The sequence below is a fragment of the Triplophysa dalaica genome, chromosome 15 (assembly GCF_015846415.1).
Source record: "Triplophysa dalaica isolate WHDGS20190420 chromosome 15, ASM1584641v1, whole genome shotgun sequence".
NCBI lineage: Eukaryota > Metazoa > Chordata > Actinopteri > Cypriniformes > Nemacheilidae > Triplophysa > Triplophysa dalaica.
In genome coordinates this window covers 7,740,755-7,765,158 of record NC_079556.1, presented here as the reverse complement: position 1 = coordinate 7,765,158, position 24,404 = coordinate 7,740,755, and the positions used below count along the sequence as shown (strand labels likewise).

Genomic DNA, 24,404 nt, shown 5'->3' with positions numbered 1-24,404 from the left:
TCACGTTTTCGCTTCTTTGCCGAAGAAGATAACGTATTTACAAAAAGCGCTCTGTAGAGGAGTTTGTATATTTAGGGCTACTGTACAAACAACTTGGGGAATGCCATGCCAGGGGACTTGCAGTGTATATAGCTAGAAATAACACATTCTAAGGTGATAAAAACATACCGCTTCATTATGTAATGTCTTTAAACACCTCTGAAGACATAGTTTTGGACATTATATTGCATTTCTGTCAATAGATCCTCCAAAAAATTGCACAATGGACCTTTTTAAAGTAATTTTAAGAGGTTACTAGATTTATCAGAAAATGTTTCATATATTTTAAAACAGAGCTAATATTTTACATTTTTTACATTTAAGGCATTTGGCAGACGCTTTTATCCAAAGCGACATACATTGCTTTATCCTATACATTTTACATAGGTATTTGCAATCCCCTGGGATCGAACCCACAACCTTGCATTGATAACGCAATGCTCTTACCACTGAGCAAAGTGGTAATATGTCAAAGTATCTGTGCTAAGGGAATCACTTTAATGAAAACTATTTAAGTTTGTACTGTTTTAACAGCAAACTTACCCCTACAGGTGTTGGTGAGAGTCTGGTGGGTGTTTGCACTGGTAGCTGTGGAGTGCTGTTAGATTGAGATGTTAATCCTGGCATTCCTTGCGGGCCCATGTTCGCATTAAATGCATTCGAAGTGGCACTCACATCCAATGGAGGTAAAGAACTGGTGTCAGGCTTCTGCTGGCTACCTTTGCCTTTATTAAGGTATTTCTCTAAAAGGTCTGGCAGCTTGATTTCTGAGAAGCTTGGAATGGGAGGGATTGTTGACGGGCTCTTCAATGAACCACCATTATCGATTACTCCATTGCCTTGAGCTGGCAAATAACCAATTCCTTCTTTCGGAGTTGTGACAGCTTGGGACAATGGGATGTCCTTTTCTCCCGAGACAGTCTGAGTTGGGGTTCTTGAGACTTTCCTGAGGTTTGAGATGATTGACATTCTTTCCAACCTTGAGGAGACTTTTCCAGATCCTTCCGTGTTGTTCTTGTTTTCTCCATCACATTTCTCCTCCGCGACAACCTTTTCAGTTTTGTCTTTCTCCCGTCTAGAGGAGAGAGATTTGTAAAGGAGGATATCTTCAGTTCGTCTGGATGGTGGATTGTTTTTTGCCTCATCGTTTCTCTTTTTAATAATCATGGCTGGAGATGGGTCTTTTGGTCCTGCAGTTTTTCTTGTCCCAAACTGGAATTGCTCTGGATCAAATACTTTCTCGAAGTGATCTTCTTTAATGGCCGGCATCGCAAAAGGGGGTGACGGCATTTTGTTCTGCCCATGTTTTCTAGGTGGGAGTGTGAAAGGGGAGCAGTGCTCCTTGATGTTACGAATGAGCGCTTCAAAATCGTCAGAAGTATCGAGCAGGTTATCGTCACTCGCAGAACAATCCATTCGTCTCTCTACTTTCTTCTTCTCGAAAGTCTGATCCACATCTAACCAACTAGATGGTGCCCTGTTATTTTTAGAGAGGATTTTGGGGTCGAACGGAAGATTCTGCGAAGTAAATTGTTGTAGACTTTGATCAGCTGTTGGATTCAGTATTTGTGAATTAACAACTGGCATTGTATCTGTATTCTTTATAGTTTTCTTAACTTTCAAGTTGGATTCTACATTTTTAATTTGGACTTCTGTCTTTTTGTCTAGTTTGGAAGTCTGTTCTTCAGGAAGTTTAAGTGGTGGAGGTTTCTGCTCTGAAGTTTTGTCACCTCTTGGTTCTGGTTTAGAAACAGCTATTGGATTTGTTATAGCTGCAATAGGCAACTTATTCATTTCATTCTGTTGGACACACTCCAGGTTCGAAGCTTTACTTGAGTCATCTAACTGAACAGTTGTCCCCAAGTTTGACTGCGTCTTTGATACTGTCTGTTGAACACTTTCTTCTTTGCTTTGACCCTCTTTATTACTTGTGGTCTCTATTTTTGCAGTTGCGGCTTTAGTCAGATTTTTTAAATTCACAACATTTTCCACATTCTGTTCTTTGGTCTCAATCTTCTGGATCGTCTCAGATGAGTTCTCAGACATAACTGCAAGGGTTTTTTCCTGAAAAGACCTGGACTGCTCACTAACTTGAGTGCTCAGATCACCGGATGTGTAGTGACCCGTCTTTTTCTTCGCAAGGGTACATTTCTCTTTCTCAAACTCGCTTTTCTCAACAAGAGATTTCTTTTCAACAAGACCCGATTGGACATCTGGCACTACTTGGGCATCTGGGTTTGATGGAGCCTGTGAATCTGGGCATGAACTATCCCCAGACTGTTGTTTTATGGGTTGTAAATTATTTTCTAAAGGTGACACTTGCGACATGACTTTAGTTTCAGCAGCACCAGATGTTTCAACCTTCTTTTCAGAGGTGGCTTTTAATTGTTTTTGAGTATTTTCCAATGTGTAGGTTTTATTTTCAGATTTCAAAGAGGCTTTGGATGTAATGGACAAATTTGAAATCTTGTCACTTCTGTCTACTGCATGGGCATCTGGGTTTGATGACACCTGTAGATCTAATTCTGTCTGTGGTTTTATAGATTGTAAATCATTGTTTATAGGTGCAACTTTCAAAGTTACTTTGGTCTCGGCAGCACCAGCTTTTTCGATCTTTGTTTTAGAGGGCGTTTTTGGTCGTTTTGGAGTTTTTCCAAATGAATCACTTTTGTCTACTGCATGGGCATCTGGGTTTGATGAAACCTGTAGATCTGATTCTGTCTGTTGTTTTACAGATTGTAAATAATTTTCTAAAGGACCCACTTGCAAAGTGACTTCGGTCTCAGCAACACTAGATTTTTCAACCTTACTTTCAGAGGTGGAATTGGTTTGTTTGCCAGGATTTTCTAATGCACCACTTTCACTTTCAGAAGAGGCTTTGGGTTTAATGGGCAAAATTACAATCTTTTCACTTTTATCTTCTGCATGGGTATCTTGGTTTGATGAACCCTTTGGATTTGATTCTTTCAGTTGTTTTACAGATTGTAAATCATTTTCTAAAGGTGTCGCTTGCAAAATGACTTTGGTCTCAGCACCACTAGATTTTTCAATCTTTGTTTCAGAGGGCTCTTTTGGTTGTTTTTGAGTGTTTTCCAATGCACCACTTTCAGATTTCAAAGAGGCTTTGGGTGTAATGGGCAAAATTACAATCTTTTCACTTTTATCTTCTGCATGGGTATCTTGGTTTGATAAAACCTGTGGATTTGATTCTTTCAGTTGTTTTACAGATTGTAAATCATTTTCTAGAGGTGACCGTTGCGAAATGACTTTGGTTTCAGCAGAACTAGAATTTTCAACCTTACTTGCAGGGATGGATTTGGGATGTTTGTCAGTATTTTCTAATGCACCACTTTCACTTTCAGAAGAGGCTTTGGGTGTAATGGACATAATTATCATTTCTTCACTTTTATCTTCTGCGTGGGTATCTCGGTTTGATGAAGCCTGTGGATTTGATTCTTTCAGTTGTTTTACAGATTGTAAAACATTTTCTAAATGTCTCCCTTGCGAAATGACTTTGGTCTCAGCACCACTAGATTTTTCAATCTTTGTTTCAGAGGGCTCTTTTGGTTGTTTTTGAGTGTTTTCCAATGCACCACTTTCAGATTTCAAAGAGTCTTTGGGTGTAATGGACACAATTACAATCTTTTCACTTTTGTCTACTGCATGGGTATCTTGGTTTGATGAAACCTGTAGATCTGATTCTGTCTGTTGTTTTACAGATTGTAAATCATTTTCTAAAGGACCCACTTGCAAAGTGACTTCGTTCTCAGCAACACTAGATTTTTCAACCTTACTTTCAGAGGTGGAATTGGTTTGTTTGTCAGTATTTTCTAATGCAGCACTTTCACTTTCAGAAGAGGCTTTGGGTTTAATGGGCAGAATTATCATCTTTTCACTTTTATCTTCTGCTTGGGTATCTTGGTTTGATGAAACCTTTGGATTTGATTCTTTCAGTTGTTTTACAGATTGTAAATCATTTTCTAAAGGTGACCCTTCCAAAAAGACTTTGGTCTCAGCAGAACTAAATTTTTCCATCTTTGTTTCAGAGGGCTCTTTTGGTTGTTTTTGAGTTTTTTCCAATCCACCACTTTCAGATTTCAAAGAGGCTTCGGGTGTAATGGTCAAATGTATCTCCTTGTCGCTTTTATCTACTACTCGGGCATCTGTGTTTGGCGAATCCTGCGTATTTGATTCTTTCTGTGGTTTTAGGGATTTTAAATCATCTTTTATAGGTACCACTTGCAAAGTGACTTCAGTCTTCATTTTCGAGGTGGCTTTTGACTGTTTCTTAGTATCTTCAGATTCACCACTTTCAGATTTCGTAGAGGCTTTGGATGAAATAGACAAATTTTTGTTTTTGTCTATTTTTGGTTCTGAAGTTATAGTTTGATCTGCTTTTCTTAAATCTCTTCTAGGTTTGGTTTTTGTGGGATTTAGAGTATCAGCAACCTCCTTAACCTGACTTTTTAGTTTGGGTTCTGATGATGGGCTCCTGACCACAGTGGAAGGTTTGCCATCACCAACAGGACCTGGAAAGGGAGATGACTCATTTTTCTCTGACTTGGTAGGTTGTGGTGATGATGGCTGACGTGACTCACTTTCTCCATGGCTAACTTCCGCACTTGAAGTCTGTTCGAAAAGACCCGGTTGTGTCACTCGAGGTGGTTTCCTTCCTGAGGATGACACATCGGTCTTGAATTTTCGTGGGCTTTTCGGTCCACTCAGCTGCGTTTCGTTTGCAGGCTTCTGCTTTTCAACACTGTGCTCAGTTTGGTCTGTGGCTTCTGTTTTGTCACGCGTTGTGGTTTTACTTACAGCATCGCTTGATTTGAATTTTGTCTCAATCGATTTACTCTTTGAGAATTGAAAACTGCTTTTTGATGTTGGACTTCTTTCACTGGAAACTGATGGCTGTGTTTTGGACTTTTGCATATCTTTAGATGCTCTGAATTCTGTGTTCAATTTAGCGGGACCAACATTTCTTGTTGAAGGTGGGGGGGATGGGGATTTATCAACTTTGTCCTCAGATGTTGAACTTTTTAGACGTCTTTCTCTTTTAAAATTCAAAAGCTCTTTGGTGGGTGAAGGTGTTTTTGGCGTTATAGAACCATCCGCAACATCTTTCTCTTCCGCTGATCTAGTCGGTGAGATCTTCTGCTTCGGGCTTATCGATCCTCCTTCGGGAGAAACCTTCAGTTTAGGTGAAATCTGACCCTCAGATTTGGGAGATAAAGAATATACTGTAACAACCTCTACTACTGTCTTTGGTTTCTCCAAAACCGGTGGTGCCGTTCTCTTTTGAACTTTTGTATTAATATCAACTGATTTATTAAAAGAAACGGATTGTTCCTTTGCTGTTGGAGACTTCACCTCTTTTTGATCTGTCTGTTTCTGTGAAACCCTCCCTACAGTAGACAGTTCTTTATTCGCCTCTGAAATGTTTTTAATTCGAGACATCACTGATTTTGTTTTAGGAACAACTGGCGGTGGAGGTGCCTTAACTTTATTTCCTCCATGTGGCACACTGCCTTGTCTGTCCATACTTCTGGAAGGCTTAGATGAGGTCGTCTGACTGCTTAAAGTATTTAACGGTCCTTTAAGACTTGGCATTTTTAGGGAGTCCGATTCCTCCTTAATGTCTGTAGCTTCTGTTTTCTTTGTTGAAGGGACAGTGGGGCTCTCTACGTCCTTTTCCAGAGGTTCTTTTAGCACGGACACAGCTTCCTCTCTCACCGGCTCTTGTGTCTGTTCGGGGGATTGCTTGACATTGAGAATCTTGGGGTTTGGTAATCTGTGAAAAGTTGACATTAACAAATATAACAGCAATGCTAAGAAACAACTACGGAGGGATCAATGCACAATTTTCAGATAACCATATCCTCACATGATTTAACAATGAATTATTATAATCAAAAAGCGCAGATACATCATGTGTAACCATCTCATTTATATACGCACAGTTCCTCTTGACCAGCTTAAATTCCTTTCGTACAAACACGTTTGGCTGCATTTCTGTCCTATCAAGTTTGTCTTAACAAACTGCTTTTGATTCTTAAAACTTTTGTGCATGACATAAAACATGATCACTGAATTCCACAGACCATCATAATTACTCATATAAAGCTAATCATTACAGGGGCACATAGAAGCACACTATTAATGGATACTCTTTAAAGCTGCTCTCAAAGCGTTACGTGCCATCATATCAATTATTCATTACAATAATTCTAAGTAAAGGATGAATCATACAAAGACAGGCACAAACAAAACTGTTATAGAAAAATGATCACCTGCCATAACAGTACAGTATAATTACGTACACTTCACACATAGAATTACATGACCAGTGATTTCATAACTAAATTAGATAATATATTGAATCAAGTACAACACCATGTCTACACTACCGGAGCGATGTGACACGACAAAAGACGTTAGAAATGCATTAGAACCCATTATAATTTTTTATTTTCTCCACACTGGATGCGGTACGGTGCGTCATGCAGGTTATCATGTTGCGTCGTGCCGGTCGCATCCGTGTTGGACATGGTGCTACATAAACACATCAACATTCAAATTTTTTGCTGGCCTTGAGTTTCAAACACTAAAAAGTTTTCAAAAAAGCCAAATTTGCATTACAATAAGGTCAGTTCATTTATGAGCTTTCTTAAATCTTTAACACATAATTTCACAGACCTTTGAACACATATGCAGTAACCTTAATCTATGGAGAGATCTAAGAGTTATTGTTCATCATTTACTAAAATTCATGGGAAACTGAGTATCATATTGCACACTCTAAAGGGTCAACAAAGACAGCACTGCTCAAGAACACACAACACATGATATAGTGCAAGGGTACTCACATTTCCACCTTAAACTGCTGGATATGTGGTGTCACATCCAAGTCCGTCTCACTTCTGGACTCAAATTCACCTCCTTCTCCGTCCAAGCTCGACTGGGGACTAATGTACACTTTTTTCGCGAACACTGTCTCACTCTCTGACAATTTCAAGCTTCTACGTTTTTCTTCATAGCTCTCAGCATTTGGATCATCAGAAAACACGTTCTTTCGAATGTCTGACTGCGGTGCCTCAGGTTTTGACTTCTCAAGCCTCCGTAAGTTGACTGTGGAGGGTGACTCTGGAGCTTGAAAAGGACCAGAAGTGTTAATAGCAGCTCTACCAGTGTCAGAATGACTCTCCGCTGGGCTGGCCTGTGCGAGTTCAACAGAAGAGAGTGAGTCAGTAATAGAGCTCTCGCTCTCTTCTTCTGTCAGGTGAGTTTCCGCCCATACGGCTATGTGCACTTGACCAGGTGAGGGCGGAGGATACTGCCTCTCCTGTGCCTCAGGGGAAGTTGTTATGGCTAGGGCAACCTCATTAGTGCTATTGGTTAGTTTGCGCGATTTTCGCCTGCCATTGTTTTTCTTGCCCATAATATCTGAAGATTCTTCTTCAGCTAGACTGTCAGAGGACAGTGAGCCTCTGGAATGCGATCCGAGGGTCACTCCAACCAGCGCTGTGTAACTCCCGCTGCCTCGAATGCTTGGTTTCAAAACTGTCTTTTTAATTTCTGTCCCGCTGACTGCACAGGATTTTAGAGTATCAGGGGTTGTGTCTTCTGCACATCTCTTTAGAGCGATGTCCGTGATGTCACAACTTGTCTCTTCCAGGTACACCTGGAGCTTCTTGCCCGCCTCCGTCACCAGATGATCGGTTTTCACATTGCTGAAGGCCTCGACTCTGCTGACCTTGACCACTTCCACCTCCTTCACACTACCTCGTCCGCTACTACCACTGTCAGCAAATGGGATATCTCCTCCGTCAGCGACAGTGGAGGCTACACTACAGGTGCTAGGGCTTCGTCTCTGCTCGGGCCAAAACACTAAATTCTCAAACTCGCTGTTTTGAACAACACTGGGTCTCAGTTCATCTGATGCTGTGGATTTGATCGGGCTGCTTGTCTGTGACGACACATTTTCGTCCCTGTCGTCCGATGTGGATCTGCTTTTTCTCCTCCGAGATAAACCTCCAAAGATACGGTTAAAAATTCCAGTCTTCTCCTCAGAACTCTGTCAGGGCAAGAGATAAAAACAGGTGAGGAAGGTGTCAAGATACATGAGCGTAAATGATTATTACAATATGGATGATTTCTGAATGCTGTTAAGTCAAAATACAGTATTAAAGCCATGCTGAAAGTCACACTGGTTTACAACCTATTATTTCTGTTTCATAGCAACGTACTGTTGTGTCATAGATTTTATCTTCCTGCCGAAGATAACACTTTTTAATGTCTTGAAAATGTTTTGTGTCTCTTATATTATCTATATTTTTATATGATACATTATTGTTTTATATTATACAGTAGACGTTGTTATGTTTTGTGCAAAACTACAATCTTTAGTGAGGACTACATAAAGTCGATAACAAGCAATTCAATATGATAAGAGATGCTTGTGAAATTTGACATTATGAACATGCGCATGTCTGCATTAAGTAAATACACTCTGATGAGATTTAATGTCACACACTGAACTCTTGTCTTGATCATATGATATTCGCTTCTCCAACTACGTAAGTAATGACTTTGTTAAAGTAACACCAGAAGACAATACATGATACATGGTCATTCTTGAAATGACTTCAGTATTTTGCTTTAGGCACGCGCCACTGTATCATTTTCCTTCAATAACTTGAAGTCCCAAAAAACACACACACAAACTTGTGAAGTGTTTTTCTTTCTTGCACCTTACTTAAAGTTCATTAAAGTTGAATAATTCACGTTTGTATTGTATTTACATAAAGGCATAACCTTGATTACACTATGTAACATTAATCATACAATAATCACATAATCATAAAGGTATTTAGTTAAATGTCTCAACAACTAGAAACAAGCCCTAAAACATCCTCTTCGTAATCTAAACGAACATTAGACCAACCCAGGCTTGGCACCTACTGAGAAAACGAGTGATGTGCAACAGGACAGGACATACAGTCACCCAAGAACAAGAGGAAACACACCTCAACAGAATGTCAGTACAGCACCCTAATAACACATTACTATAACGGTAACGTTACAACTATTAAACCATTGCAAAAATTTACCACAGTACAATCAAATTACTATAGTACTCTAACGTATGAAAAACAAAGTTGCAAAAGTTACAGAACAAATTCTGTCACCAGACATTTAACGTTAAAGCGTCTTAAACTTTGCCACAATAATATCCTTCAGCACATTAACTATAGTAAGTTTACTAGCCCTACTACAGAGTTATTGCGCTACATAAATCAATATAAATTTATAAGGTTATCAACAAAATAATTTACACATAACGTCAATCCACTAAATGAGAGATTAGTATCGCCACGTTGACAACATCCTTAATTCAAAACACCCACTGCAAGCAATTAAACGCAAAAAATATGCATTTATTAAAACCCACGAGCACCCGAGGTGATATGACTAACCTCATACCTGGCCAAATCCCCGTTAATAATAATCTCTTCCTCTCACAGAACGTGTTCAGAACAAATCTGCTTTCTCTGAAGCATGTCCCTCCCTGTCGTTGTATCTCTCCGCCCCTCACAAACTCTCAAACTGAGGCGAGAGACGTTTGACTGCACGCAGCGCAGCGCAAACCGATCGGAGTATGAAAGAAAAAAAACGATGACATCAGGTATCGCGAGAGCCTTTCAGGTCAAGCTCGGTTCTCGCGATACTTTATATCAAAGGCCGATCGTCCTGCGCAACACCGCATATTTCCATCCGACCTACATATGTGTCAATACCTAGTGTGCTTACTACCTAGATAATATTTTAGCACTTAAACAGCGTATTGCGACACAGTTCAGCACGCGGAAAAAGTCTGTCCGCATTTTTGGACCACAAACGCTGTCTATCTAGACTGCCAATGTATGTTTTAAAACGTACCCTAAAAATATCCACTAGCACATACAACAACACAATACTTTCCTTGTAACATTTATTCGCTTTTAAAGAAATGCCTCCTCACCATTTTACTTCAGCTGTGGATCGAGATGAGAAACGTACTTTTTCACATAAATACTAGATTCAGACCGCAGAAATCACTGCAAACGGCCAAACGTTTCCGCAATAAAAAACATTCTCCGAAAGGAAACACTCAGCACACATGTTATTAATCCACTACTTTCCGTGTGTTCCGTCGATATTCAGTCCTGCCGCGCGCTGCTCCGTCCGGGACTGCAGTCGGCAGAAAAATGACAAACTTTTTGAAGAAGTTGAAATCATGTTTTGTTTACTTTGGTGGCACCTATCCAGAGCTTTTGCAGGTTAGGCCACATATAAGACTGCTCACGTTTGAGCTGTTGTGTAACTGACAAAGTTAAACAAATTCATTCATAGTGAATGTATTGAGACCAAACAGAAGCAATGCCACACCCTTCCTCTCTCCAGCAGAACTCCAATTACTCTGAACTCTGGACATTAATAAATAAATAAATACTAATAAAACACTTAAGTATTATTATTAAAGATAAGTTACCTAATAATAAGCACAATTAAGTGCTTTTAATCATATATTCAATTTTTATTTACATTATTTTTTATTTAAATGTAATTTGAGATACACTCACAAACAAAATGACAACTGCTCCAATAAGTTGCATTTTAAAAAAATGGCTTGTTTTTTATAGTCAACTACATGTTATGTGCCAATAGTCTACAATGAATAGTTCTTTAATATTATTTGTACAATGTCAAACTTGCCTTTCATTTTTGTGCAGGGAAGTAAGCCCGAAAACGTGGTACTACTTGTGCAACACTCACTGTGTTGAATGTTTGCACCACGGTTTCCTAGGAAACTGCATTATTTTTTTCTCTATGCCCTGCAGAGAACAATTACTTTAGTTGTGTCCAAAATGACATGCTATACACTATGCACTTTAACGATGCTCTCAACCATGCAGTGTATGAATTTTATAAGAGTATTTTCCCAAATGGAATAGGGAGCCACAGAGATGACGTGTTTTTGTAGGCCAACCCGGAAGTTAATGTTGCAGTGGTTCCCCTCGACCGAAAGCCTATTCATTTTTCCCATAGACTTTTGGAAGATCGCAAAAAACAAGCTCTGGTTAACAAAAGTTCATGAAGTTTGGACATTTTGTTTATCAAGATTATCTTTACAAATTTACACAACATGTGCTACTTTTGAAGCCGAAATACAATCAGCAGAAGTAAAAAGCTAACACGATGCTATAAACAGACTTCACCTGAAGTCGCTTGATATCAACATCATCACCACCACCAAGCATCCGACAACTCTTCTTAACGTTATTAAAAATGTGTTCCCGAAGTAATTACTCGTGAATGAATCCGCATCTACGTTTAAAGAGATTTGTGCCCATGTTGCATTATTTGTGATTTTTATACGCGATGACGTCTAACGTCCCCGCCAAAGAAAGTAGTCCCTTTTAGCAACACGATAAGGCTTCAAAAAATCACAAGCGGGATATAATTGGTGTGTTTTATGTCATAGAATAAAATGTGAAAATATTTAGAGGTTTTGTTCACCAAAGACCTTTTTTCGAGCGAACCAAAAACCCATTAAAAACCCCATAGACTTTGGAGCGATGGAACCGGAAGTCCTAAAATGCTAACTCGGCTGTCTGCATACAAAAAATACGTCATCTCTGAGGCTCCTTATACTAAACCGTTTTATACTAACCGGAAGTATATCGGTTTCCAAGGCCAGCGCAATCGCGTGTGAACAAAATCTATTTGTACATTATACATTTAATGTAGTTTTATCTGTTTTGCCCAGCAATACTTTACTCATCTTCAGATTGAAGCGTTATCACTCTGCAGGGGACTTCTTTTTTTAAGAATTTTCAATGTAGAAGCACTATTACAAACACACTATTTTACTACAAAATGGCGATTTTGGACGCAACTTTTGACTTTGATGCAGAATGGAAATTGATACAACAGTACCAAATTAGGACACATACTGGCATTTATCCCACTATAAATACTAGTTTATGTGTATTTCTATAGAATCAGATTTAGTAAAATACTTTTTGATTCTGTATTTATTCCAAATTTCAACATTAGTTAGTCATACAATGTCATAGGTGTCCTTGTCATATCACTTCAAATTCTGCCATATTTGGTTAGGGTTTGGCCTGAGACAATTATTTATTGATCATTTGCAGTCATAAATAAAAGGCAATGCTTTGATACTATTGTATAATTTGAGGCACGTACACTACAAAGTGAAGTATCCAGGCTTTGTAGCTCCAGATCTTATTTGCTTCTGTTGTCTGTCGCATAGGAATCTGTGTTTGATCTCTCCCCAAATTTCCCTTGTAAGTTTCCAAATGTCATTGACAGTAGGCCAATGATTTTGACGTGTTTACTGTTTTGCTAAACGAGTTCCAAGCAGATTTGATCCCCTTAAAATTTCTTGTGATCCCACTGAGACCATAAAGGCACAGTTCACCTAAAAATAATAATATTTCATGCCACTCAGAACCTGTATATGACTCTTCTGTGTAGCATAAAATAAGTTTTTTATTTGTGTCCATACAACAAAATGAATGGGGGCCAATGTTGTTTGGTTACCAATATTCGTAGAAAGATCTTCTTTTGTATTCTGCAGAAGACGGAAGGTCATACAGGTTTGAAATGACATGAGGATGAGTAAATTATTATTTTTTGGTGGACTATCCCTAAGCCATGAGTATAACAGAAAAGAGGAGATTGCTCAATAGGGCTTTTAATTTTATAAAGCATATACAGTATTACTTTGAATTATCTGCTCAATGTAAAGTACCTTTACCACAAGCTGACTTACTCTTAAAATAGTTTTTCAAAAGCACAGGCATTTCATAGAGGTTTCTCATAGAGGGAGAAATTCGTAAAGTCTCTCTTTGTCATTGGCAACATAAGGCCAGTTCTCAGACACTTTATTTGACTTTACTGTTATGTAACTTTGACGTCTCCCAACTTTATACGTCAAATTGACCAGTCCAATCATAATCTAAGATCATGTTACCAAAATCTTTTCACAACAAACGGACAATATTTCATTCCTATTGTTTAGGTAATGAGTAACCGGACTGTATGCATAGTAGCCTACATGAATTACCACAGAAACAAAAAGACGCATGCAGGGCAGCGTACTGTAATGTACTTTTTGCTGTATATACTGTGCTGTCTTAAACATAGTTTGTTTAATGTCTGCCACAAAGTTTTTGGGGAAACTATATTTTGATCTTCTTCTGATCTGTACAGCAACAATGAAACTTCAACTCAAACATTGTATTTGCTGCCCTCTATTGCCTTACTAGGGTCATACATTTAAAACTGACACACAGTAAGGAAATTGTATTTAATAATTTATGAATCACCTCATAAAACTTAGGCTCCCTATTTCATACTTTCATCAGTTTTCAATTATACAAAACTACTGATCTCGATGCAATTCCGTTATTTCAAACAAATATTTTACAACAACTTTGACAGTGATCATTTTTTTTGTGTTTACTTGAGCTAAAACAAACAAATTTTATTGCTATTTTAGTAATCATACAATTTCAAAATTTAAAATAAAACGTTGAAATAGGTGTTTAAAATAAAAGACCACAGCAGTTAAAACATGGTACAAAGACCTCTCTCTATTCCTCTCTGTGCAGAATTACAGAAAACATTAATATAAACAATGATAAAATGCTGAAAACATTTCAGACAAGATTCGTCTGTGTTTGTCTCGTTGGGCAGGGATATGTGACTGCTGTAATCTGAGCCACTGATGAAAGCAGTGAAGCAGCTGCCTTAGGCTAAAGTCAACTAGTCTCAGCATACATAATGCAGTCATTCTCCTCCTCCTTACAGTCCATTTAGCTTTAGTAATGTGATGAAGATTTAATAACTGATTTTGCAGGATATGATAGAAAAACTTCATATCAATTCCTTTAAATTAATTCATTTTAGGATGTCAAGACAAACACAGGGGCCTCAACTTAAAGTTAGATCAATAAAAACAGCATCACTTCTGAGCCAAGTCAATGGAAACATTTGTGCTTACCTTCCTTTGCTTGCGAGTGGGAAAGGATGAATCTGGAAGCGAAGCAAGATCCAGGCTGATGGTAGAATTAGTGCGAGAACGCACAGGGGTGGGGCAGGTATCGGTCATAAAACAGTCCTCCGTTTGGATGCTCATCTGATCAAAACTCCTGCAGAACAGAGTACCAATTGTTACTGTAGTTTGGATGAAGAATGATGCCCTACTTTGCAAAGAGAAGAAACGTATCAATGCTGAAGACCACAAGGGGGCTGTGTTGTCTTGAGAGACAATGCCAAAGAGCTTTTCATTAAACTTCACCATAAAATTCTCTAAGAGCACAAACATAAAAGATTAAAAGTGGAATATTATGAAACCAAGAAAATCTCCAGGTTCATTGTGGACCAGGTCACAATGTACACATCGCTGCTTACCTTGAAACCTAGTATATTCATATTATGATACTTTTATTTTTGGCCATAAATCATAATTAGTTTTCTGCTAGGTTTTTGGAAATATCTAATGGATATAAAGATTTAAAAAGTGCTTGTCAACTTTGCTACAAAGTATTTATTAAATTAAAAAGAATAGTGTTTTTCCATATTCTGAATTTTCAGATCCAAGGTTCGAAAGGGAAGGGATGATATATATATAAATCTACATTGTGGTGCAATTCTTAATTCAAATTCTTATAAGACAATAAAATTAACATAATATGCTAATATGCTGCATGAAATCCATTGTGAATCTATTGCATAGTGTGATACATATCGCATAAGAATGTGGTATGTGGTGTCATGTCAGGTTTATAATAATATTATTAAACAGTCTTTATCTTGATAACTCTAATTGGTTTTTAGCTTAGCACTCCACAGCAATAAAAGTTTTTTAGCATCCAAGTGTAAGAAAAAAAGCCCTTGCCAACATCTTATACTAGGGTTAATGGGGTCTTTATGTGCTGCATTGAACTTCTCATAGCCTACTAAGGGGAAAGAAATACTCAAAAAATACATGTATCACTGTAGCAACGAACTTTATGTACAACTTTTATGTTGTGTAATAAAATGTGCGTTTTTATCACATGGCCACCAGGGAGCAGTCAGAGACAGCTTTGCACAAGGCTCTGTTCACTTTGCATTCAGTTCACCTGCAGAAAGGAGTCCTGTGTTTCCCTCAGTTTATTGTTCTGTACTATTGGTCCAAAAAACATCTATTCGTTTTTTTAATACATTTCAATAACATGAGAAATTTCATTTTACATCAGTAGAATGTAGCTGTGGTGAATGTTTTTCAATGGAAAGTTCACAATTACACTTAAGAAACTGAAAAGCACTGATGTGAAAATGGTAAAAATGTTCTCTGACAGGTCTGGAAATCCAACTAAAGATCTTCAGCCTGCAAGCATGTATGTTCAGCGCAGTGGTTGCGACCACAATCCAGTGTTCATACTTGATGTGTTACATTGAATGAGTTGATGCTTAAATATTCACAGTTGCCTAATCCAAGACCTCAGGCTCACAGTTAAAGTTTTGAAACAGATAGCTCTTGCCTGGAAGATAGGTTATTTTAATATTTTTATTAAAAAATTCCTTCATGTTGTTACCGGCACTCATCTGCTTTGCTCAGGCTCAAAACTGAAAAAGGCTTAAACTGCAGTTTCCTTTTTGACTGTTAGTGCCCTCTAGACCAAATTAGCAATACATGATCTGGCATGTGCATGTTACTAAGGTTAGCATTATCTCAAGGATGTGGAGGTTACAGAAAGCTTCAAAGAAGGGGCGTGTCCATTATTTTATACATGCGGTGGCAATGGGGGACAAGAGCCCATTGAGGGATGGCAACCTAAACACATAAATCTTCATTTTCGCAGTTGCACTGTCAAAATGGAAAATATAGATTCCTGATTATGATCCTTATTTTAATCTGGCTCAGATATTTTTTCTGTATAGCATTTCTGAAAAAATAGTTTCATTTAACTTCTACCTGTTTTTGCCTACATAAAAAACGCAGAGGGTTTAGGTGATGATTATGATGATGACTTCTTTCTTACAATAGTAAAGGAATACATAGTGTTCACATAAATTGTTCAGGAAAAAGGTGAATTCTTCTATTAGAGGATTTGAACATGTTGTTTCAAAGCAGTTTTACAAAGGTCACAATATATTGCCTTAAAAACTCTCTAGTAAACTAGATAGTCTGTTTCCCAGCTAAATTTAATCCAAACTATTATATAGTATATAATATTGTTGTTTCTGAAAGACAACTGCAGATACTTGATACAGGCCTAACTACTTTATAGCTGTTTAAACAGTTCTGAATTTGATCTAAAAGAATCATATAGATTCTGTATAAAGAATAAATACGAATATATACTCCAACGTGCATTCAGGTAAAGCTGTTTATGACAGACGGATCACTCGAGGTCAGAATGAGAGATGAAGTCTTCACTTCCTAGCATGCACTTATGCGGCTCTTTCTTGTCCAGCAGCGGACACTTTTTTACTTTAAAAAGATGTGAAAGTTTTATTTTGTACAGCTAGTACAGACACTTTATGGAGTTGACGGCTTACAGCTTTAACGCTACACAACACTAGTAGCCTACTTTAACTTTACACTTCGCCTTCAAATGTGATTTAAAGAAAGAAATAGGCTAAGCGAGAATGCGCTTTCATACTGAATTCGCAGAGGTAGAGAGAAGGAAAGAGATCGCATTTACAGTTAATCCGCGGGTCAGAAGCATTGGAACAGTGGGGCACGTTCCACATGGATCACAGATCAACCTGTGACCAGCCTGCTCTAACTCTGAAAGACAAGCGTCTCTATCAGAATATTCGCAATTTTGAGCAAGAATAACGCTCCAAAAATTGTTTGTACATTACATTAGTATCCATGACTGTATGGTCAGTTGGGGTGGCAGAGGTGGCAAAGCTCATTTTCAGGGTGGAAACTGCAACCCGGTGCCACCCCTGTGGACACGCCACCTACAGGTTTCCTATTTTTTCAAAGGGAGTTCTTATCAACAGCTCGGAGTGATTTTATTTCCCTTTCCTTGTGGAAGAGGGGAATTTATATTTTAACATATTGTAGTATTTGACTTTAATTCATAAAATATATATTATAGATATACCAAACATCTGTTTTATTGCATTAGGTCAGTGCACACAGTTCAATTTCTATTAAACCAAAATCAAACCTCAGGCAGAGCTAAGAATATTTGGGCAAAGCATCAAAATGTACAGTAAAGAATCACAATATTAGAGTACTGTGATCAAAACCCGTTCAAAAATTTCATATTTCTGCTTATTCCCACATGACAGGTAATTTCAACACAATGTTCTATAAATATTAATTTAGAAATGTTTTGGTGTTTTTATTCTTTGTTTAAAACGCTGAACACCACTTTACACTGCACACAACAGACGACAATAAAACCCATTGGAATTAGAAAATTTGCCCACACTGAAAACGACACAACGACACACTTGTTCTTGTTGGGTTAGTCGTGACACGTCGCACTATTCGCATCTGGTGTAGACAGGATGCTACTTTCAATAATATGTTGTTTTGGTAAAAAATCTATTTATCCTGCTGATTCTTGTTAATGTCTGCTGATTCCTGTTCAATTTGGTTGTAACCAATACTCCCACATGAAAAGGGCACTTATGAAAAATGTATATGTAAAATTGCTTTGTGAAATGAGATTTAAACAGTTAATTTATACTGCAGATTCTGTGCAGGTTTATTCATACCGGATCTGTATTAGTCCATGTGCGCTATCCATTTAATTAAGCAGCAATGCTTTCACCATTCTTTCGTTTCTTGGTCATACAGATATTATGAATATAAAATAATGTAAACCAATTTTAACCAATGAAACTGTGACAACCCCTTAAAGTGATGAAGGCTTGCTGCATATTTCTCCTCAAGTTCTTTTCTATATAACGTTTTTCATACCACCAGTTAAAAAAAGTTGGAGAACAAAGAACAGACAAACAGTGGTTCTGGTACTTAGTTGTTGTTTACTGTAAAACAAGTCTTATTCTTAATCTTGAGGTTTTAAAATGTACATAGAACCAAAATTAGGATGTCAGAGCAGGTTTTTAATTTGCATCACTTACAAACAGTCTACAGCTTTTAAGTGCCATAATGTAACTTAAAGGGGTTAGACTGTAAATCTACAATAATCACTGAGCTTTACGCTTTCATTTACTAATAAAACACATTAAGATAGGTCAGAGTACATCGTGAAAGCAAATATTTGTCAATGCTTTCGGCTAGAGCAAAGATCCACATCGGAGACTGATCAGACTGAATCATTAGCCCACGCCCAGAATGACCTACATTCACATGTTGACATCAAAACCCCCCTATTACAACAATAAATAAAACACTGAGAAAATGACTGCCACACAAAAAAAAAACCCTGACATCCGTGTCTCAGGATAAGAGTTCACGTGAACTGTGTGCGTGTGTCCCGGTCATGTGTGCATAAGGGTTTTGTGCTCAGGTGAACTCACAAAAACACCTAATTCCTTTGTGTACAAGGTCCACATTTTATCTTCATGATGGCCTTCTTATGAGAAAATGTGTATTCTGTTCTGGCTAAAGCTGAAACAAGTTTATATAAAAAAATGTCGGCTCTTTTTGACCTTGTGTATAAAGTAATATTGAGCAATAGTGTCAGTAACAATAGGCCGGAGAATGTCGTAACACATTTTGTTTCAACAGCTGACAGTTAAACTTAATATTAATAATTACTAATCTTATCTGATACAGTAGTAATAATATAGTAAAACACAGTTCTAATCTTATCAATGTTATTTATGTTCAACAAATAAATCCGCTGAATCATGCAATCGACATGTTGGCAACTCAATATAGTTTCTTCCTGTGAATTCTTTATTTATTTACACAGAGACTTAAAGGAACATTTCACCCAAAAAGGAAAATTCTGTCACCATTTACTCAAGCTCAAGTTGTTCAAATCTATATAAAATGTATTTGTTCTGTTGAACACAATAAAAGATATTTGGAAGAATGTTACCCATTTTCAGTTTCGGGACATCGTTCACTACGATAGTAGAAAAATGATTGTATATTTTTTAATTCTGAATGAACACAAAATTAGATATTTTGAAGAATTTAAAAAAGCAAAGAGTTCTGGGGCACCATTGACTATGTTTTCTATGTTTTCTATGTTTATTTTTTCAAAAACCTTCCTTTGTGTTTAGGAGAACAAAGTAATTTATACAGTTTGTAACAACTTGAGGGTGTGTAAATGATAGCAGAATTGTACATTTGTCTAATCTATCCCTTTAAATTCAGTGGAAGATTGGCGATATAGTGATGTCACACCTGTGCTACTCCCATTAAACACAGAAAAGCATTAAGTTTGCTTACAGAGCGAATGCTTCCAGTACGTTCATTTAAATTCAGGATACCGGATATGTGGAGTCCATGGCAAGATGCCAGGTGACACGATCTTTCTACAGCATGATGGCACAGACACATGGTAAACAAACAGATTATAAACGTTCTGTAACAGTTTAACTTTCTTATTTATGTTTTCATAAGGTGCAATACTCCGGAATCCAGAATGAAATGAAAGTTTGTTGAGTGAGGTTATGATCATTGGTTGTGATCACAAATGAGTGCTCCAAATATGAATTAGTACTCCAAATATGAGAATAAATTGGCTTTGGTGAATAAGTTGCCACACCATTGGCAGGTGTGTTAAAATGTTAATTTGTGACCTAGTCCTAGATCAGAATATATATTTTATAAACCAGCAATAATGCACAGTTAAATTCATAACAGAAGCCTTTAAATCACTGGACTATGAGAGGTTTGGTTCCCCTTAAAGAGCTCTTCTGGGTTTCTAAAGAGCAGTAATGGCTTCCATGTTTGGGGCTTGATCTACCAGTTAACAGCTTCGGAGGTTTAAGTAGAAATAGCACATAGGCCTCGCCTGAAGCTCCCGTAAACTTTCAGGACCTGTTCATTGGAAATACACACCCACAGACTCAGAATTTAACCTTTAAAAATATGATTGTGGTTTTAAAGCAATGTGGTATAGGCGGTTTGGCCATTTTTTAAAACAAGAAATCAATAATTTTTTACTGTAAAAAGATTTTCCAATATATATATTTATATATATATATATATATTATATTTTTTAGTTATATCTCTACTATCTATACATTTTTTAAATAATCTCATATACATACGGCCAAAAGTAAGTGGAAACGAGCAGGACGAAAAATAAAAGGAACGCTTTATAGTTCTCAGAGCTGATGTGTGGGTGTGCTTTGGTTTTAAAATAAAAGTCATGGAGTAATGAGTCATATAAAAAAAAACTGTTTGTAAGCTTCGCAAGTCATGACCCACCAAGTCGCTTGGTAACTGCAGTGCATTGGACAAAAAGTTTATTCCAAAAAGTAACAATGACATATATTGTGCTTCCTTTCACGGATGTGACACCTGTGCATTTACAGCACTGATGAACCAGGACTTTAAACTGACCATGTTCATTGTTTTAACTGTATTGCACCACAGCCAAGTGACTTGTATGACCCAACTTATTACCCTGTGCTCACTTGAGGGGTGCAATATACAGATTGGGAACCCAAACTTGTGATCTAAAGGTCCCTGCATCGCAAATTATGGCCCCTCTTCAGAGGAAAGGGATGGTTTTACCCTTACAGAAACCCCCAGATGGTGCACAGCATGTTGTATTTCTAGCTCTACTGTTTACACTTTTTTATTTAAAGTATTGTGAAATATATTGCAAATGTTTTTCGTATAGAAATACATAGCAATACATTGTAACATGACCCATATATCGTGATATGTATCGTATCGGGAGGCACTTGCCAATACACAGCCCTATTACTAAGGCTACTTACTGTATACACAATAGATTTTAATATCGGACACAACAAATATGGCCAATTCCATGCAAATATAAACCTTAAAATAAAAAATAGCTTTTATTAAAGTTTTCACCATACTAATAGCTCAGATGGCAATATTTGTGAGGTCTCTCTTAAAATTTTAAAGGGATTTTTGCTATTTTTAAAGCATGATTTTCCGTAGTGAGGTAAGTGCTGCTGTTAAAATTGTCACATCCGTAACAGACAATATTCCTCATAAATGGGCACATGAAAATTAAAATATAATAACTATTTTATGTTCTATAAAGTGTCATCACTTCTCCGTTTGTTGGGTATTATTGCTTTTTGTTTGTGATTTGTAATTCGTAAAAATCCTACAAAGTATGCTTCCCTCATCTTAAGTATACACTCCTATGCACACAGACACATCTTAGTTTAAGCCAGGACTATGCCTTAGTTGAATTAAAATATGTTTGTCGCTTTTATAAAAATGCCTAAGAGGAATATATTACTGGTTTGCATCTTGAGACAAAACAATGGCACTGATATATTTTAAGATATTTCTGGGCAAGTAATATTCAGTTAAAACAGGTCACACATTCCTTTTAATATGAGACTAGCCTTAAGCCTTGTCTGTCACATCCATTACACTGGAATTGCTCATGCGGTCTGAATCATGTATGTTTGAGTTCCTAACCCTTCAACTATAATTCCTATATCTTTCCTGTCAACACGTTTTCCAGTGTTGTCCTTGATGTTCCAATCTGGGATTGTGTCTTTTTGAATGTTTAGGATGGAATCATGTGGTGGTGGAGAGTTTCCCCTCAGTATGTGGTTTTACATACTAGATTCACAGTATAACAGATTCAGTGCAAACTACACAGCTGTGAAAAAACAAAACAAAGTAACTGCACATTTTGTCAAAACTGAATCATTTGTTCTTTGACTGAATAGTTGTTCTTTGGCTCAACTATTCTCTCAGGTTTGTGTAAATCGTCCCTAAATTCCATTAAATGGTACCGTCTAGCATGCCTTGGGGTTGGCAAAAATTAAAATAAAACATTATTCAATGTCTTTCTTTTATATAATTTTGGGCAACTGTATTCTTAACATAGCATGTACATTAAAAACAAGTTACAATTGGTTACAATCCTAACCATTAAATTCCAAATGCAAATGAATGGTATGCAAAAAAAGCAGCATGACAGTACTATACTGAAACAAACACAAAAGAAGCATATTGTAAATCCATTAAACCTTAACGCAACAAGCTAATAAGACCTACATGGAAGTCTTTTCATGATTAGTATGACATCCATATCTCAGTATAATCTCTGTTATTTTCTGAACCTTTAAAAGAAGGAAAGATTAAACCTTCAAATGTTATGCCAGAAACTTTATTCAATCAAATATCTGTCAGATGTGCCTGGGCTGGTTATAACATCTCACCATGAGCATTCAAGCTCGTCTAAGCTTGACTGTCGACAGCATGTCCCAGTGCTTGTCACGCTTTTCTGAAACCTTATAAACACATAAAAAACAACTAAAAAGGATCTGTGATAAGGACATCAATTGCGTAATTAAAATACCACAGTAGAGATCTTTTAATCAGTCAACGAACTGTAACAAAGAGCCATCCATAATTTACAGTGGCAAAAGGATCAGTAACAAACCATAAAAGGATCAAAAGCAGTGATAACAAAATCAAACCATCACACCTATTTATTTTATAATACATCAGACAATAAAAGGTGCTTTACTGGGCAGCCCTATATTTCCAATATCAATAAAAAGAGCAGAAACTCATGAACAGTATCATCTATCCTCCTCTGAGGTGACAGATAATACCTTTCAGATCTGAGCCTTTATAAATGCTAAAAGCAGGTGCATGAATCATATTGAAGTAATTTGCATTTAAACTCACAATGAGGATAACATCCTGTATTCAAAGAAACTTGGTCAGCAAAAAAACTGGTTGCTCAGGTCTTATTAGAAAGCTTAGTAAAGGCTTATAATGAATCATGTTGGCAGACATAAAAAATACAAATAAGTCCATTTGATGAGCTAGAAGGTATGAATGAGTGATCGTTTTCTGCTTTTTCTCTGTTATTGGGTCATTTCTCTTGCCGCATTCTTGCAGCATGAGTCTGTCTGCAGATAGGAACATGCAATCTTCAAGGTGCTCAAGACAAAGAGCTTTTTGAGACAAAAAAGGGGGAAATGTGAAGATAGTGATTGCCCTCCAGCATGTTTCATAAGGTTTTTAAAACTACAGTTACAAAGACAAAAAAGGTTCAAACCCGTTGTTCAAGAATTGAGGTGAGATCTGGGATTTCATTTTTTTTAAGGAGCAAAAACACGGATAGAAAGCAAACTTAAAGTTATAGTTCAAATTATGCCATCATTTACCCTCTTGTCATTTAAAACATGAATGACGTTCTTCTTCATAACGGAAATTAAGATATTTTGAAGAACATTGGTAGCCATTCAACAGTGGTACCCATTGACTTGCATTGGTCTTGTGCCTATATCATAGAAGTGAATGGGTACCACGACTGTTCGGTTACTTACATTCTTCAAAATGTCTTCTTTTGTGTTTTGCGAAAGTCATACCGGTTTAAAATGTCAACAGAGTGAATGATGAGAACATTTTCAATTTTTGGAGAACTATCCCTTTAACAAAATACAGCTAGTACAAACACATATGAACTAACTGAATGATTTTTGAAAAAAAACATGTTCTGGAAAAAACAAGCTAGAACTAGGCAAAGCCAGGTTTGTAGCATGCTGTTTATTTTTCATGTCGCCTTGGCAGCATCTAACTTTAATGGCGAAGCTTAAATCGTTAATCGTGCCACATTTGGAAGGAAACCCCATTTAACAATAATCGAATACAAGCACACGCAGTTCTCTGTGAAACTAATCTTCTGTCGTAAAGACAAATAAATAACACTAGAAAGGTGACTATGAATGAATGCACAAAAGACTTTAATTTGCATGAGGAAAAGTCCAAATGTCTGTTCGGAGTGGAACAAACCTTTTCTATTTCTGCTTTACAAAACCGATCTGTTACACATACAGATGTTGGCCAACCGCAGTGAGTCATCCATCGCTCACTGTTCGTCCAGCACTTTCCAATGTGTGCCAGCTTCAAAGTGAGTCAATGCTTACAATGACTTTCTGCTGAGATCCAATCCATGTAAGATCTACGCCATGTCACACAAAGCATACTGCAATATTGTTGTATACACATAAAAATTATGTTAGCAGAATTGTGTTTTAGCTTCTAGCAGGATCTCTGTAATTATCAACCCCCACCTGCCTGCAACAAACACACACACTTACACCCTGCCTTCAGGCAACTTTAACCGTGAAGCTCACAGCAGGACTTTTCTCCTTCCTAACTGATCAGTGTTAGCACA

At 37.2% G+C, this 24,404-nt stretch overlaps 1 protein-coding gene across 2 annotated transcripts in view; it reads right to left on the bottom strand.

Annotated features, from left to right (window-relative positions):
- Window positions 1-24,404, bottom strand: part of crybg1a (crystallin beta-gamma domain containing 1a) — a 40,214-nt gene that overhangs the window by 11,791 nt on the left and 4,019 nt on the right. Inside the window, exons 2-4 of one of the 2 annotated variants that reach the window (XM_056767254.1) lie at window positions 14,114-14,261; window positions 6,906-8,113; window positions 583-5,830 (exon numbers count right to left, since the gene is read on the bottom strand). In XM_056767254.1, the coding sequence (XP_056623232.1) occupies window positions 583-5,830; window positions 6,906-8,113; window positions 14,114-14,261 (6,604 nt within the window). Of the gene's footprint in view, window positions 1-582; window positions 5,831-6,905; window positions 8,114-10,060; window positions 10,196-14,113; window positions 14,262-24,404 lie in introns of those variants that run through there. The other variant, XM_056767255.1, reaches the window with a different exon arrangement.